The sequence below is a fragment of the Eremomyces bilateralis genome (assembly GCF_010015585.1).
Source record: "Eremomyces bilateralis CBS 781.70 unplaced genomic scaffold P152scaffold_3, whole genome shotgun sequence".
Lineage (NCBI taxonomy): Eukaryota > Fungi > Ascomycota > Dothideomycetes > Eremomycetales > Eremomycetaceae > Eremomyces > Eremomyces bilateralis.
In genome coordinates, this window is record NW_022985069.1 from 1883667 (window position 1) to 1900625 (window position 16959).

Consider the following 16959-nt stretch of genomic DNA (forward strand, 5'->3'; position numbering starts at 1 on the left):
TCGCTATGCTATAAGAAAGGAATACCGAAAATCTGACTAAATTTCTCCCCAGGACTTTTCAATTAGCATCTGCTGCGCAATGTCCAATGATCAACCGCTCCAAGTCTACCAGCTTGTACGGTTTCATCATAAATCCTTTCATACCACTCTTGAGGGCGCGATCGACAGCACCATCAGTGACATCGGCTGTGACAGCCAGGATGGTTGGCTGAAGGTTTGCAGACATGTCTCTATCCGGTCCATTCCCTGGAGAATCCCTATGCTCCTCGTCACCGCAACACGTCTCCTTGGCTGGTCTTGGTCGGATACCTAAAATCCTCTCCGCCGCCTCGTACCCGTCCATAAAAGGCATCCAAAGGTCCATCAAGATAACATCGATCCCTTGATGTGACTCGCTCTCTCCTCGTCGCCGGTGTGCGCACCAGACTCGGACGGCCTCGGCTCCATCATACGCTTCGTAAATCGAGGACGCGGGATATCCCAGCTTCCTCAGCATCGATACAAGCAACCTGCGATTGATTGGATTGTCTTCGACAACCAAGAATGTGAGTGGATGTTTCGCTGCCAACTTTCGGTCATGGGGTGGAGCATTCGGCATCACATATGATCCAAAGTCAGGCAAGCGTGGTCGGCTCGGTAGCCGTTCCGAGGCGGGATTTGCACCGTCGAATGTAGGCTTGCCGCTCCTCTCCGCTGGTTCAAAAGCCGCGTTAGGTTTCGTTCTGGTATCGACGAATGGATTGGAGGTCGGAGGAGCCTGACCCAAGGACGATGAGGTAGTAGGAAAGCTTGGTGATTGGGCGTTCGCGATGCCGGGACTCCCGGACTTCCTGGGTTGATCGATGTCGCTGCTTGATCCACGACCGTTTGCACTAGGAGCCGGACTTCCATATCGACTAGAGGGCCGGCTGTCCACGGCGGAAGAGTACACATATTCCGCGCTATTGGTCAATGGGATCCGGATTTCAAACTCGGAACCTCGGGAGGGACCATCCGTATCGGCTCTGATACAGAAAATATCACCACCAAGGCGTCGTGCGATGCCTTTCGCGACCAATAAGCCCAATCCTAGTCCTTCAGATTGCCTCGTTAGACCATCATCTTCTCTTGCAAAGGCCTTGAATAGTTGCGGTAAGAATGCAGGAGGGATTCCTGGACCGGTATCTGTGACGACGATGACTAGATATCTGCCTAGAATCCTCGGGCGAGACAAAGGCGTGCCGTCTGCAGCAATCGAACCCACATCCCAGGGTTTTATCGGGCTCAATCCACAGCGGATCCATATTGTGCCCGCATTGGTGAATTTTACCGCATTGAGGACCACGTTCCCGATCAATTTGCTCAGATCTTTCTCGTCCCCAGCCACAATTTCGGGAACGTCATCATCCACACTCCATTCCACAGACTTGATCCTCTCCTCGCCGCTCGGTGCGATAGTTCTCACTTCAATAATCTCACCATTACCGTTCGGTGTCGCAACTGCCGAGTGCGGACGGCCGCCAACTCGTAACGTATCGTTCACAACGAATTGTAATAAGGGTCGGATGGCTGTTTCGCGAGATACACCAGGTCCGGAGCTACTTCCAGCTTTGGAGTGCAGTGCCAGTTCGTATCCGTCGTCTGGGGAACGACGGTGTGGAGCACTCAATGGAGCACTCAAAGGAGCATCATCTGGACTTTGATCTTCTGGTGTGCTGCCCTGTCCGCGGGAGTTGCGAGAAACAGCAGTCATTGCTACCTTCGCAGGGACTGGAGTGGAAGGGGTCGGGTGACCAAGACTATCGAAACGACGTTTTTGGCCACGTGATGGTGAGAGATCGGAGACACCGGTGGAGGTTTGGGGTTTTGTTTCCGATGCTTCCGCCATAGAGAAACCGGCATCCAGATAATCCTTTGGATGACTCTGACCGGGATGATATACCCCCTGTGGCGTATCCGGAAGACCCATGTTGAGATCATAGGCATGTACGACGTTGTCCGCAGCCTCCACAGCACGTCGGGAAGAATCCATTACCACTTCGATGTCGGACTTGAGACGGTCAAATACCTGTCTGACAAGGGATTCCTTTTCGGTCGACCCGAGTCCTTCGGAGGCTTCTTGCATCGTTGCGTACATCACGTCAAGCATACCAACGACTCCCTGCATCGGGGTACGAAGTTCATGGGATAAGCTCCTCGCATACGGCTTGAGGCTTTGCGTTTCCGAGACGGCAACATCCTGTGAATCCAGTTTGCCGGCAAACAATGCCGGGGTCGGGAAGTTTGGAGCATCCGGTGTCGAGCTGGAAGTTGGTGCCTTGGTCGACAGCGACGTATGCGACTCGGATGTTACGCAGATTCCAGTGCTCGATTGCGTCCGAGATCGCAGTTTCAATTCTTCCGCCAAGCTCTCTTCCTTTCCGAACCCGTGCTCAGTCAGACGGGTTTGCACCAGGTCTTCGAGACTGCGCAAGCACGCTTCAAGGAGAGGCCAGCTTAAGTCTTTGACACGCGATTGAAGCAACCCACTCTTTGTCCACATTACACCGAAATGCCCAACGCATTTACCGTCGGTCCAAAGTGGCACCGTCATATATGCCTCGCCCGGGCCTGCCATGAAATTGGACCGGTTCGGGTTTGCCTCGTGGGGATAAATTCCGGATAACGAATGAGGGATGACCAATGCTCGATCATGCCGCATGGAGGCACAGGGACATGAGTGTGCTACGTATTGAACGTCCTCGACCTTTCCGTCAGGTAGGGAAGCCGCCGCAGACGGAGTGGTATGAAATGCTACAGCTTGGTAGCAAGACCCTAGTGTTCCAAGCGGTGGCATTTCCACAGTTCTGGTGGGATCGTGTGGGAGCAGACGCTTTGATACGAACGCATACTGCGCGCCCATAAGATTTGTTAATCCTGTGGTGAGTGCCGCCCAGAATTCGTGATGGGTCATTCGGCTCAAGGAGAGCTTCAACAGGCTCAAACACTCCAGAATATTGGACTCGGCCGGCGTGGATACGGCATGGAGAAGTGACGGTGTGGTCGGAAGTTCAGGATCGGTTATGGGTCGATCGGTAATCGACGGAGGAAGAACGTTGAGCGTCATTCTCGGGAGAAACCTTGGAGGTTCTCCTTGCGATTCCTCTGCAGCCATCACTCCACCCTCCCTCCAACTAGAAAGCTTCCCTCCGCCAGACTGGATAGTCCTGCCGTGGGAAGGATCAGGCAGTCCGTCGGTTGATAGAATCGGGGGACACGATTGAGAGCGGTCGATATTTGATACCATGTAGCGTGGGTTTGAGTAATCCGTCCAAGTCGGTATAAGAAGTTCGGACCATGAATGTGCAACGACGACCGAGACGGAAGTTACGGTACCTGGATTGGAATGACCAAGACGGATCAGCGAGCATACCGATCGGGTCGAGTGTCGACGTCTAAACAACGTAGTCCCGCGAAGGAGAGAGGAATTATTTCTAGGTGATCCGAAGCAACGAAGCGAGGAGAAGAAGTCGTGGTTGAGGGGACACAATCCACCCGCAAAATGAAGTCGTGAGGGGAGTCCAGGTGAATTCGGGATCGGCGCCAGCCAGCGGATCCACACGGTCTGGAGCGTGCCTAAAGCAGTTAGCGGATGGATGATCTTAAACTTACGCACGATTGCACGAAAGACCAACCGACTTGGTTCTCAGTTTCTCAGCTTCTAGAGTCGGATGGAGATGGACGAAGAGGGATTTAGAGTTGCACGGGGATTTCTAGACGGTCCAAGTTTCAACCCTCCAAGACGGAAAAGAATGGGATAGAATTGATCTAGAACCAGTCAGGAGATGCCGAAAAGACCCAGGTCAGGTCTGGAGGGATGATAACGACCCTGACCGGCATAATTGCATGGAGGGAATCTGATGATGAGATGGGCATGGGACATTGGGACAGGCAGATGCTAGCGGATTGCGGCATCCCGTGGTGCCCCGTGGCATCAGATTGCTACCTGTATCTCTACCATGGATTAAACAGCGGTACGAGAAGCCTGGCGTGGTGCTTCTGTACTCTGTTCATTCTTAATGGTTGAGTCTATCGGTGTCACTCGACGGGAGGTGTGCCGTGAGGCGGGCGTTATTCGGTGGGCGCTGCCGGTGCGGAACTGCGGATGTTACGTGGAATTCGGTTGGTGGAAACCCAAAGACTGGGGGCTGGCCGGCTGGGAGGGTTTGACTGTCGGTAGTAATTCTAGACGGGATTAGCGCCTTTCGGTAGTAGTCTAGACTGGCCGATGATGCCTCCAGCCGCTTTGTCCCTCCTAGAAAGTAGAAGCTCCCCAAAAACAACCCATCCCCGCCAGCCATACCCGTTTCTTTGGCTTTCGATCATCGATTCAGTCATCAGTGTCTGGGGGTTTAGACCGTTGCGGTTTGACAGGTCAAAGGCTTAAAGCCCGATGTCTCACGGCATCCGGGGTGGAAGAAATTGATTACTTTTTGTCTACTAAATCGGAGAATCGTACCGGCTTCCTAAATGCAAAGGAATATAAAGGGGAACAGGAACTCTGTCTTTCGAAAGGCAATAAGAGACGAAAGGAAGCAAGGATTAAGAGTTCTTTACGCCGTGGGGGTATAATACTTCAGGACCATCAATTTCTCCCTCTCGACACGGCCTAATTCTTGCACCTCCTACGTACGGAATACTTCATGAACGCTTAACCATCAAATCTGTTACCATCGCTAGAGCCTTGTCATTCCGTTTCCTGCATTCTCACGATGTCCTTCTCCCTGACTGTACTCGCTGCGCCCGATGTCGAGACGTCAAGAAGGCAGCATCAAAGCCGACGGAGCATTCCCAACAGGTGAACTTTCGGAACTTCCACCGCCCGTGTACATCATCCTCGTGATTCTACAACTCGGTGGGTGTGAGACACTCCATGTTACAGTGTGGACAGATCCATTTTCGTTCAGTATACCTTGGAGATGATGATAGAGCTGTCTAGGATTGCCAAACGGCTCCGTACATCCTGGCAATTCAGAGTTGATGGTATTTCCGGTGCGCTTGGCAGCCATGACGTTCAAGGAGTACTCGTTGTCTGGGAGTCCAGTCAGACATTCGGGTTCCAACTCGCACTAGCAGACTTGTCCACGATGACAAGGTTGTCTGGATATATTCTGTCCATGGGTTTCCAGACAAATATGCGCCAGATTGCCGCAGCCTTCTCGTCCACATAAGCGTGAATATTCGAAATTTCCCATTGACAATTGATGTCACTGATGTGCTGAGACACTCCCAAATTCAAGGCAGAATATTACTAGTTACCCGTGGAATTAACTTCCGCTCCGTAACACCCTATACACCACAGAAGAAAGTGATGGAGGTAAAGTTCGAGAATCCGGAAAACAGGCAGGCGTTGTCCGGAAAGACAACCCCCAAAGCGTCGTTCGAGAGCTGTGGCCAGGGAATTGCGAGTTTCACTATGGTAAGGCAGTAAGTTGGCCTCGAATTCTTGCATGCATTCCCATGACCAGCATAGGATGGCCTCCCGGGATTTCATTGCATCAATGCAATGCGGGAATGTGGGTTGTGCGGATGGCACATCCTCCGGAAATCTTGCCTGGGTGACTATTGTTATTCCTACTGTTATCCATATTGTTCCTCTTACTAGGGATAGATGCTCACTACCTTCAGGTATATCTAAGTATTGTTGCGCCCCAAACAGAAGGTCATCCATTAGGCTTGGGAGTTCGAAGTCTATCTAGTCCTCCGGTACCAGCGTTGGAGATCTAGCTGCTGCAGTGGGCGGTGGAACAAGCGTCGTGGCCGTGGGATTCGGATTCGGAATTGGCCTCTCGTCTTTGCCGTTCGATGATGAAACGGCGGATGCAGCTGTCTGTGACTTGGACTTCTCCCCTCTCGGGTTGATGTAAGTTCTATACAATACTAGAAAATACCTCTATCGCGCTTTAAGCTAGGCGAAACATTGACTTCGATGGATAGAGAAGAAGGGAATGATTGATTGAAATAAGGAATCCGAATGCCGAAGTACAATATTCGAGTATGCCGTGCGAGGGTCACTCCTTTCTCCTCATCCATTTGCCACCACAAGTGGCGTTTGCATCCTCATGAACATTCATAATCACTCGGGCTTTGCAATGGTGGTTTGCTCCGGGAGACAATCATCACCCAAGCTCAATCTCGATTGGTTGACACTGACAGCAGACAGACATGAAGTCCGATGCAAAAACATACTAATACATTATCGATCCTTGACAACATGCAACCGCTGGTAAGCAAGCCCTGGAACCACATGCCCCATCAACGCCGACTAGAAACCAAGCCGCAGCCACTCCTCGATATCTCTCTGAAAGAACTTACTATCGGTGCACGATATGATCGGATGAAGAACCCGAATGACCTGGATGGAGAAACAAGATAAACGATTCATCCTCATAGCTCACTGGATTTTCTTGTAGCCACTCGGGCCCATCTCTTTGCTAAATGCGAAGTATGAAACCTGCAGGCCCGAAAGGGCAGAAATTGCGATGTAGAGGACGAGCAACAAGAGAATGCTGACAATAAGGGTCATAAAGATTGCTGTTGAACAGGATCTGTCAGTGGATGACGACGAAATGGCTTCGATGACTCCTTACCAGGACTGAAAAATTGATATCGCTCGAATAGTCCGCCTTCAGGGAGGGTGCCCTCTGAATCGTGAGCAGAAACATCCCGCCTCAAATCCTCGTGGAGCACGGATGCGAAAGGATCATCCATCTCATATGTCGGGGAGAGATTCTCTTGGGATGGGACGTAGGATGCCGGAGGGGGAGTTGTCGTGTATAAAAGTGTGAGGGATTGGTTTTCGAATGTGGAAAGCAGGGAATGTAAGAAGGAGTCTGCCGGCGTCAGTTTACATCCATAAGGATTTGAATTTCATGACTGACCATAAGATGAAAGCTTGCCTGCTCGGAATTCATCGACGGGGAGCATGGGAAACTCCGCTTTAATGACACGAGGCAGCTCACTTTGGCTCGGAGAGATGTAGGCTGTACCAGTGTCAATCATGTTGCACATGCCTAGGGGATGAACCTTGGACGCAACCGACCATTTACATCAATATCATCAATTCGAGCATGGCATTTCTGAGATAACCACTGTGCTAGCTCGTTGACATCTACGCTTCCGAGAACATTGGGTATAGTCGCTGAAGACCGAACTCGATCCGTATCTTTCTGAAGGAGCTTTCGGAGGTGAGGGGTCGCATCACCGTCGGTAAAGTCTAAAGGAGATGTACCGGGCTGGCTGATCAGGATATATGTATCGGATGGACAGGTTGAGAGCACGTCTTTGGTGGACGAGAGGACCGATGAGCCGGACTGGAGGGGGATACTGTCCAGAGAAGATACAGGTATCCTTTGTCAAATGTTAGCTCGTTTACATAGATAAATGCGGTGGCTGATCATGAGAGATAAGGCATCGTACAGCGTACCCGACCCGTGTCAGTGAGGTGAGAACTTACTGGTTGGTAGAGAGGAGGAAGAAAGGTGAGGTGTTCTGGAATGACGCAGCCAAAGGTAGGGTCATCGCAAGAAGCGAAAGCCGTTGGAGCGCCATAACTGCAACCATAGGCACGGAGGTTGATATGCGCAGGAACCTTCACTGTATGGTACGCCGTTCAAGGCGGAGGTCTTTACAAAATCAATCGTGTTGTCCGGTCTCTGTTGATGGATCGGAGAGCTTAGAGCTTCGATGTTGAAGCAGTTGGACAGATCACGTGACCTGAATTTCAGGCAGATGTGTAACAACAGTAATCACCATGAATCCGATCGAGTCCGATCTAATGACATCTAGTGTCAACTGGGAGGATGCGATTCAGTTACGTGGAATTGAACCAGCAGCGAAGGACTGGAGTACATCAACTCCGCAGTATGAATTCCCAATGTTTTAGACATGATATATTTATCTATAGTACAGTAAAGTCATCCTCCACAATGACCAACCACCCGGACAATGCCGATTGCCTAGATCTATCCCGGATAAAACATGCTGTACAGTGGATGCTCATGATATCTCATTGGTTGCATGGCATAAGCCGCCCTGGTTTGGTGTTATTGGAGACATCCGCAACCATTTCGGGGAAGGTGCCATCCATCAACGTTCAAGAACTAGATCATGGCGTGCAGTCACGCTTAGGGAGGATGCTCGTTGCGTGAGGTCGGGGACATAAGCAAGAAATACGAAAGGCTCATTTCGGCCATTTCTTCCAGCCTCTGCCATGTCCCAGCTGCGTCCTGTCAGTATTCTGCGGCAGCGAATCGAATTGAAATAAGACTCACCCTTTTCCATTCCTCGATCATCGCCGGCATACCGAGCATTGCCTGTCTCCGCTCCTCGAGACGAGATGATAAGGTTCTCTCCCACTTGTGACCCTTCACGCGCTTTCCTGGTCCAGCGTTTCTCAATCGCAGCCCTTGTTCGATTAACTTTTTCTCCTTGAACCATGTTGCCTTTTTGCTCGCCCATAACAGCTCCTCCACGCCATGATCTGCTGCCATTTTACACAGCTCCCGCTGTTGCCGCATCGAGTACACCGGTGGACGCCATCGTCCTGTGGAGGGATGCCGCCATGGCTCGAATGGATTGCGATTGACGGTCGTGTCTGATGCAGTAAGGATTTGCGAAACCGGGGGAGTCGAAGCATCCGTGTCGCTTGTTCCCAAATCTGAGGGGGTCGAGTCTGTTGAAGCCGGCGAGGAAGAATCAAGGCCAGGAGATGACTTCGGGGCGGCGGACTGAAGGGCTGGCGAAGGCCATCGAGCGAGAAAGCGGACCAGCGGTACAGGTAATGATTTGGCTCTATTGATGAGAGCGGATCCAACTACTTCCGCAGCCATGTTCTGCCTGGAGATCAATGGACATCAATCCATTGACGATAAGCCGTGGATGTAGGAGCAGTTGGGATACTGTAGGGAATGTGAACAACGAATTCACCATGTCAAATGAACAGAAAACCTGCAGGGGGGTCTTCCTGCAATCCTGCTCCACAGAATTCTGCATGGGCCATGGAGCTGGAGAGGTGATGCTTGGCGCTACGACCGCGTCTCCGAACTGTCTGCCTTCACAGCTTCACCTCAAGCTTCATTCATCGTGTTCACCTTAACCTTCCTTCTCTTTGATTTACCTTCTCCAACTCTCCTGATCTTCATTCGAATCCCGGAGTGATACTCTCCATCATCTACAGGTTCCTACTCATACCGATTTGTCAACCCCTTAGCAAGACATCATCCCCAGCTTCCTATCAACCATGGTGAGCACAGCTCCTTGTCACCGATCTCCGTATAACCAGAGCTAACCGTCCGTGCAGTCGTCTCCATTCTCAATAAGTACGCCTACTCGTCCATTACAAAGCCAAAGGTTCGATTCTGACAGCTCTAGATGGCGGCGCCTGTGTGGCAATGGTCGGGAAGGATTGTGTCGCGATTGCTTGTGACCTCCGGCTGGGTCTCCAAGCCCTGACCGTCTCCAACAACTTCCCAAAGATATTCCCCTACGGCGACGTATACCTTGGCCTCACAGGTCTAGCAACCGATATTGCAACCGTCTCCGATCTGTTCCGCTTCAAGGTCAACATGTACCGATTGCGGGAAGAACGTAATATCAGCCCTCAGACCATGGCCAATCTCGTGTCCTCGACCCTCTACGAACGACGATTCGGTCCCTATTTCATCAGCCCTGTCATTGCAGGAATCAACCACACATCGGGGAAACCATTCATCTGCGGATTCGACAGTATCGGCTGCATCGACTTCGCTAAGGACTTCATCGTGAGCGGGACCGCCAGTGACCAACTATTTGGTACTTGCGAAGGGCTGTGGGAGCCTGACTTGGTACAACCCAAAACACTCTGTTGATGGACGTCGCTAATAGGAACAGGAACCGGAAGATTTGTTCGAAACCATTTCCCAAGCCTTGCTGAGCGCAGTCGACCGAGATGCCTTGTCAGGCTGGGGAGCACACGTCTATATCATCGAGAAGAACAAGGTCACCAAGCGATTATTGAAAGGACGGCAGGATTAGATGGGAAGACATGTTGGTACTCGATGCATCCATATCATGCCAAAGGAGTTCTGGTTCGGGCTCTTTTCCGCTACTGTATGCTGCTAGAAGTTCAGCACAATACCCAAGCGCTGGCTAATGACATCACCAAATCCGCAGCCCATTTGCTGATTACTCGTGATAATGCAGAGATATCCAAAGGCTCAACAGCTCATCTCCACCACTGCGCAGCCGTTAATTACATCATGTCAAGATCCTGATCTTGTGCGTGGTATACCTCCGTCTCCTTCATTTGATTGAATGACCACCGATTTTCCATGTCCTCAACGCACCCTTTGTGCATATCCCTTCCCGGGCCTTTGTATACCGGGTCCGTTGCCTGGTTGTATTTGGTAGTCTCTTGCAGCATGGACTGCGTCTGGTTATCATAATCTCGGCTTGCCAGATAATCATACCCAGAGATCATATATGGCTCAGCGTGATGATGTCCTTGACCTTGGCCGTCTATGAGATCGATGTCCGGCGCCGGTCCATTCCGGGTTTCCGATGTTTTTCTATCCGTGAGCTGGCCCGGCTTGGGATATCCCTCGTACCGCAACCGTGCCATTTCTTCCTCATCGTTTATCCTCGTTGATTGAACCCCGGCATAATCCCCCGTCCCGTTCATGCTAACGTCGGTCGGCGGCGAAATCCTCCATAACTCCAACAACCGCAACCGTTGCTCATCATCCGCATTCTGGAAAAGATTGATCTGCTGTGGAAGGAGACTGTGAGGGTCGATACTATGCCTATGCAGGACATCTGCTAACCCCGCTTGATCTAGATGAATCACTGGTTGAGTCCATCGAGGTGCAATGTGGCTCGAGTGGGTGTAATGCTGGGAAATGTAGGTAATCGGCGGTTCAGGCTCCATGGTTTCTGTTGCCTGCATGTTCGCATCTTGAGGTTCTCCTTTTCCTGACCATGTCTCTTCGTTGTACTGGATGCCATCGACGTTCCCAGACAGGCGAAGATTCTGTCGTAGAAGGGCTGAAAGTTCCTCTGTCTCCATGGTGGACTTGTATCCTGTATTCCACGAGTTTCCTGTGGAGGACTCGTCAGTGGGCGAGGAACGCGGCAGCGACTTTCGTGAAATCCGGGCGACTCAACAAATCCCAAGCTCTTCAATGAATGATGTGTGCTGTGGAACAATCTTATATGGACATGCTCCCCCACCATAAAAAATGTAAGGATTGTGACGTGCCGGATTTGATTGCAACCTTCAGTGCTAGAGTAAATTGGTGTTTGCCTGCAGATGCATTCGAATCTTCAAAACGGATCGAGGAATTGAAAACAACGGAGGCGTACACGAAAAATTCGATATGACCAGGCCTGCAGTTGAAGATATGCTCGCTTGGGAATGGTTAGAGTTTGTCAATAGTCGAAGATGGCTTTATCACTGGGTGGATCGTCGACGGGTAGGAACGGACAGCAAGGTTCGACTTTCCAAAAAATCGATCCAAATATGTTTTTACAACAATGGACTTTTATGAAGTAACTCTTATGAAGTAGATTCGATGTTGCCTGTTGGTGCTAAATAGATCCCTGGTCTTTGTGAACGGTTGGAGGCAACCGTTACTAGCAACAAAGAGCTCAGGCGTTATTCAAGAAATTCGAAGCTGGCCAACTCTCGCGTAAGCGGGGATTCCAGCTGTGAAAACTCGGTCAATCAGTGGATTGTTTTGTGAATAGATGCGAAATATGAAGATTGAACGCAGATGAAACAACTTACGGTGGACGGTCGATACCGGTATATCGAGCCCTTCATCCGAACTGTCGGAACAGGGGACTCAAGCTTGGTGGGGGCGTGACATGTACTGGTGATCAGTGATGACATGGCAAAGACAGGCGCTGCTTATATTTCTTGAAATAACTTAGCTCGCATTAGGTCAAAGCCAATCGGCCTGGTATTGGTGTGTAAAAGGAAAAGGTGCGGAGCGATGTTTATTGTCATTCGTCTGCCCAGCTTATCGTGAGATGTTTGATCAGTCGACAGAGTGGCTGCGGGGTCATACAACGAGACTAGCAGAATGGAATTGTGTAGACATATCATATCCATTCTCTACTAGCTAGTGGGATCGATTGATCTTCCATCCTACTAGCAAGCTGTTGAGAGGGCGATTCTCTGTCTTGGTGCTTAAAATGCAGAATATAGGAAATTATACATGGCATACCACCCCCTGTCGGGTTACGGTCGTGATCGTAATACACGAAACATTCCATTACCTATTCTAGCAACAAGTCTTTCGCATAATGGCTCAGCTATGTAACCTATGTTCTACTCCGTGTTCACCCTCTCAGAATCCGTGGTGGGAGTTGCTTCACCGGGATATAGATCTGATGGGATGGCTGCCTGGGCGGTGATCAGTGGCTGTCGTGGCGGTGGCGGTGACGCTGTGAAGGGGTCGCTACCGCACCGGTCCAGGTCAGGTGTTAAGGCGTCAAGGCGTCAAGTCGCGTTTCGAGCTCCTTTGCAACCAACAGCCAAAGTCCAAGCTTCACCTCCCAGACACGCACTCATCATGCAGCCTAAGTAACTTGAACTTCCACTCGACAATCCGACACCGTTCATAACGAGACTGGATTTTGAGCATTATCCCTATCATTTCCGCTTCTCCTGAACCTTTCCTCTCGAATCACCGCCTTTCCAATCTTCCTGCAAGCTCGCCGTCCTTTCACCTCCTGCTCAGCTTGCTTCCGGACCTGCACATCTAGTTGCCGACCATGGTAAGACTTCCCTAGCTAGGTGACCTACATGATCGTACACCTTACTAACTATGATCGCAAGACTTCAATAGGCACTGGATATGATCTTTCCAACTCGGTCTTCTCCCCGGACGGGAGGAACTTTCAGGTCAGCTTTGCTCCCCCATCTCCCCAGTCCCCGAGCTTACCCGCGCCTAGGTCGAATATGCCATGAAAGCGGTCGAGAATGGAGGAACTGCGATCGGAATTCGATGCAAAGACGGTGTTGTCTTTGCCATGGAGAAGCTTGTGGTCAGCAAATTGGTGAAGCCTGGCGCAAACAAGAAGATATCGACTGTGGACAAGAACATTGGGATTGTAAGCATCCTGGAGCCTGGCATCATCCATTTCACAACATCCTGACAGCCATAGGTCTGCTCCGGTCTGATGCCGGATGGACGACATTTCGTTTCCCGTGCTCGTGATGAAGCGGCATCATGGCGAGGGCTCTACAAGGCACCGATACCGACATCCGCCCTCGCAAACCGAATGGGAAGCTATGTTCAGGCATATACTCTCTACTCCAGCGTTCGACCGTTCGGTCTTACATCAATCCTTGGTGGTTGGGACTCGGAGGCCGAGTTACCGGTGGATGGACAGGTTGGCTCGGGACCGAAAGTGGGTGCGGGAGGGAAAAAGGAAGGCCAGAAACGAGGTGGTCCATTCCTTTATATGATTGAGCCAAGTGGTCTATACTGGGTACGCTTTGATTCAATACTCCTGCGATCTATCGCTAATGATATCTAGGGGTATTACGGTGCCGCTACTGGAAAGGGCAGACAATCCGCGAAATCGGAGCTCGAGAAACTCAATCTTTCCGAAGGCGACATCACTCTTGAGCAGGGAGTCAAGGAAGCAGCACGTATCATTTATGTGGCTCACGAAGACAGCAAGGACAAAGACTTTGAGCTTGAGATGTCGTGGGTTAGCTCATTAGATGGACCAACGAAAGGACGACATGAGGAGGTCCCAAAGGCTTTGAGAGAAGAAGCCGAGGCTTTGGCCAAGAAAGTCATTGAAGGAGAAGATGATGATGATGAAGAAGCAGAAGGTGGAGCGACTGGCGATCAAATGGAGGAGTAGGGATGCTTAGCCCAACCTGCGGATGGTCTGGACTCTGGCGTCTTTGGCATGCATTTGCAACTGTAATGATATCCTGCGTCATTTCGGAGTAATTGAGCTTTGAAATCAAGATTCTAGAAGGATATTCATCAAGCGAACAACACTGGGGCTGCTCTATCCATTGTAACGACCATCAAGGCACACCATCGGAAAGGCATGTTACAACCAGTGTCAATGTGGTCATCAGGACGATGAAGGGGGTATCACATAAATCTGATTATGCTAACCAGCTGCGAGAACGCTTCATCCGCCAATTCCCAGATCTAATTCCCAGAACCACCTGCCCGAGGAAGTTCAATGTCTACTAGCCAGGGCCATTGTACGGGAAAGTCCTTAGTCCCTGAGACTATTGCATTCACGAATAGTGTCGGCTCTCCCTGTCTCAGGATATTCATCCCCAACGCAATGGCTGGCTCTTGCACATATCTCTCTTCTCAACCGCTCCAACATCTTCTTTTTCTCATCCTCCGTATAGAATTTGGATAGTTTTAGGCTTGCTAGCTTTCCTAACGGGGAATTCGTTGTTATCGATGGCCGTGAAGTGACTTTGGTCTCTCCCCATACGTCTCGAGATCCCCTTAGATCATCAGTTTTGCGCCCCAGCCTTCGTGGATACGTCCGAAACAATGAATTCGTGGCCTAGCACGAGCAACGGCTACGAAAAGTTCCAGACACCCTATCCTTCCCTGGCCATAGGCATGATCCATGATACCCTTTGGTAGACCATGTGTAAGGGCGATGTCGACTGTCTCAATGTCGAAATCATGCCCACGTTCAGGATGATATTGAAACCCCCATGCACCCAAAGCGGGCGTAAACGGACTGGTGTAAACCCTCAGTGCCGCACCATTATTGGGAGTGAACTGGTCAGAACCTTCTTCAAGGAAGGTTTTCCCTGCATCCTGCGCGTCGGGTAAGGATCCATATCTTGATCGTATTTCCATCTTGCTGGATGGAGATGGAGGCAAATAGTATGGTTCGGGGATAGTTTGTTCTAAACTTGACCTTGTGCTTTCGTATGTCTCCAAGGTGGATGCTCTACAAGGTATGTTTGAACTGTGACAAGGTCGGTTATGTAGGGAAGATCCAGGAGAATAGGACCCTTGATAGCACTATGGTCGAGAGGGATGAATTTCGTCATGACAATACTTAGGGAATTAGGGGCTTGATGACATCTGTAGAATATTCGAGAGAGGATGGAGGAAGTGTATTAAAGAATATTAGATCCTGAGGCTGCATCAACCGTACAGTAAATTATGACACCGTCTTGAAGCTGTCTGGCTGCCTGTCCCACTGTAACTGAGATCCAACATTTCAAACTCACGATGTAAGTATAGATACATGAGGCAGGTATCTGGTGGTCTAGAACTAAACTTTGAGTTGCCTAGTGAGCTACTGGTATCCCGTCAACCAGGTTTCCCCTCAATCCAATTGAAGTTGGTTCAGTACCACAGAGTCCATCTGTAGATAATACGTTCATCCATTTTTGAACTCAAATATACCTGCAGAAAAACACGTCGGCTCCAACCCCCGGCTATGCAATGTGACAGATTGGACGCCTCGGATTCTGTGATATTAGGCTTCGCCCTTTTTCATGGGCATTTCTAGGCCATCAGATTGTGATGAGTTTGGAAGGGAACCTGATAGGGGATAGACTCCGTAGAGACCTTGTCGGCGTGAGGTCATCAATTGTAGATATCAGAAAATCCCCCAAGACAAATGCCTCAAGTCCTAGCTCTTCCACAAATCAAGAACGATATGTCGGATCATTCGAAAGGAACCACCGAGTTTCGCATCCCGGAGCTTTGCAAAAAACCAGGATATCATTCCCCTCTCCCCAAGCCTCTGCATTCAGGTACACACATCTCGGATCGGGAAACCCATGAAGACTGGTTGGCAAACAATGGAAGGACTGAAAGGATTCAAGAAGATTCCTTCCTCATGAAATGGACTGTGGTATTCAGACGGAACACTCTGGTTGTAGAATAATGTAGGAAACCCGGTGTTTAGGGGTTTGGTAACATACGTTACTTCATGTCTGACAGAACGATACCGTAGAATACCTACTTTAAGACAAGGAATAGTTTGCTCAAAAGCAAGAAGAGGATGGTGATGAACGACTTTCTCCATTCTCGACGAAGAGATGACTTCCTCCGCAGACAGGAGACGTGGTAAGCTGCCCCTGCAATTACCGCTCGATCTTGGAAAGTACAAGCGAGGAACCATGTGCAACATGTTTTCGTATCCCAATATCTTGCTCCCTCCAATGGTCCTATTGAAAACCCCAAACCTGTTCTTCTGTGCCTAGTAGTGACAGAAACCATAACGATAGTCCACGTTCGAACGCACAGCATCATCATGCGATGGTACGTCTTGATTAGCTTTGAGGCGATGGAGCTCCATGTTGCTATTATTATTCACGATTCGCGCCTCATCGCTGTTCCGCCCCAATACCCACTGTTCTGATATTTCCCCCTGCATTTGAAGCACCTGGTGTCCGGGTAACCGAGATCCAAGCAGCGCCATTTCGCATGGCGTCTCCTCAGTCCTTGGTCCTCATTTCTCACCCCACGCCTCAAAGCAAAAGTCCAAAGGAGTCAATTGGAGGCTGGAGCTGAACAATTGAAGAATCAAGAAACCATCCGTGATGAATTGATGATCCAACTGAATGGTGTGGATTGTGGATCCAAATCAGAAACGCGGACGCTCCGCCCTGCCGATCAATAATTACCGGCCATAGCGTGCGGAAAGTTTGCAGCGCCCCAGAGACCGATTCCACCACTGCCCTAGCGTTTTCATGGTCAGATCCAGAGCACAGTCGGCTTTGCCAGTCGCCACCAACGTCGGATGCTGGATACCGAATACGCCACCGAAGATGAAGGCGATGTTCGTGACAGACATAGAAGAGCAATTCAGACGTGAAAAAGGCATGAGTAGATGAATCGAGCCTCGTGGTCTTCGGCATGGATGGAATGTGGGCCAATTCCAAGTTCATGGAGGGCTGATTCGGTTTCATCAGGGTCATCCTGTTCCTGAATCGGA

The 16959-nt window shown here is 50.3% G+C and overlaps 8 protein-coding genes across 8 annotated transcripts; 3 read left to right on the forward strand and 5 right to left on the reverse strand.

The window, feature by feature from the left end:
• Window positions 1–73: 73 nt before the first annotated feature.
• On the reverse strand, window positions 74–2986 carry P152DRAFT_375784 (uncharacterized protein; the record flags this gene model as incomplete). The annotated part of the gene is made up of 4 exons (XM_033675606.1): window positions 74–246; window positions 310–1224; window positions 1273–2282; window positions 2406–2986. Coding segments are annotated over 4 exons (2679 nt in total), but the record flags the coding sequence as incomplete, so codon positions are not given.
• A 1744-nt stretch (window positions 2987–4730) lies between these two features.
• On the forward strand, window positions 4731–5189 carry P152DRAFT_446984 (uncharacterized protein; the record flags this gene model as incomplete). Its single annotated transcript, XM_033677958.1, has 2 exons — window positions 4731–4816; window positions 4901–5189. 2 exons carry the CDS (start codon window positions 4731–4733, stop codon window positions 5187–5189), a joined length of 375 nt encoding a protein of 124 aa, XP_033537623.1.
• Window positions 5190–6412: 1223 nt separating this feature from the next.
• On the reverse strand, window positions 6413–7569 carry P152DRAFT_471350 (BIG1-domain-containing protein; the record flags this gene model as incomplete). The annotated part of the gene is made up of 5 exons (XM_033681060.1): window positions 6413–6552; window positions 6609–6851; window positions 6900–7001; window positions 7061–7368; window positions 7475–7569. 5 exons carry the CDS (start codon window positions 7567–7569, stop codon window positions 6413–6415), a joined length of 888 nt encoding a protein of 295 aa, XP_033537624.1.
• Window positions 7570–7874: 305 nt separating this feature from the next.
• P152DRAFT_455714 (uncharacterized protein) lies at window positions 7875–8932 on the reverse strand. The gene is made up of 2 exons (XM_033678846.1): window positions 8292–8932; window positions 7875–8239 (listed from the first exon to the last, which is right to left on the reverse strand). Exons 1-2 carry the CDS (start codon window positions 8847–8849, stop codon window positions 8201–8203), a joined length of 597 nt encoding a protein of 198 aa, XP_033537625.1. The 5' UTR covers window positions 8850–8932; the 3' UTR covers window positions 7875–8200.
• A 152-nt stretch (window positions 8933–9084) lies between these two features.
• On the forward strand, window positions 9085–10032 carry P152DRAFT_430516 (proteasome subunit beta type-3; the record flags this gene model as incomplete). Its single annotated transcript, XM_033677393.1, has 4 exons — window positions 9085–9262; window positions 9320–9338; window positions 9391–9842; window positions 9883–10032. Exons 1-4 carry the CDS (start codon window positions 9260–9262, stop codon window positions 10030–10032), a joined length of 624 nt encoding a protein of 207 aa, XP_033537626.1. The 5' UTR covers window positions 9085–9259.
• Window positions 10033–10249: 217 nt separating this feature from the next.
• Window positions 10250–10924, reverse strand: P152DRAFT_389807 (uncharacterized protein; the record flags this gene model as incomplete). Its single annotated transcript, XM_033676003.1, has 1 exon — window positions 10250–10924. The coding sequence occupies one exon, from the start codon at window positions 10922–10924 to the stop codon at window positions 10250–10252; it is 675 nt and encodes a 224-aa protein (XP_033537627.1).
• A 1850-nt stretch (window positions 10925–12774) lies between these two features.
• On the forward strand, window positions 12775–13878 carry P152DRAFT_446989 (proteasome subunit alpha type-3; the record flags this gene model as incomplete). Its single annotated transcript, XM_033677959.1, has 5 exons — window positions 12775–12777; window positions 12839–12904; window positions 12955–13113; window positions 13168–13494; window positions 13543–13878. The coding sequence occupies 5 exons, from the start codon at window positions 12775–12777 to the stop codon at window positions 13876–13878; spliced, it is 891 nt and encodes a 296-aa protein (XP_033537628.1).
• A 235-nt stretch (window positions 13879–14113) lies between these two features.
• P152DRAFT_204383 (uncharacterized protein) lies at window positions 14114–15314 on the reverse strand. Its single transcript, XM_033674363.1, has one exon. It carries the CDS (start codon window positions 14859–14861, stop codon window positions 14496–14498), a length of 366 nt encoding a protein of 121 aa, XP_033537629.1. The 5' UTR covers window positions 14862–15314; the 3' UTR covers window positions 14114–14495.
• Between the last annotated feature and the right edge of the window lie 1645 nt (window positions 15315–16959).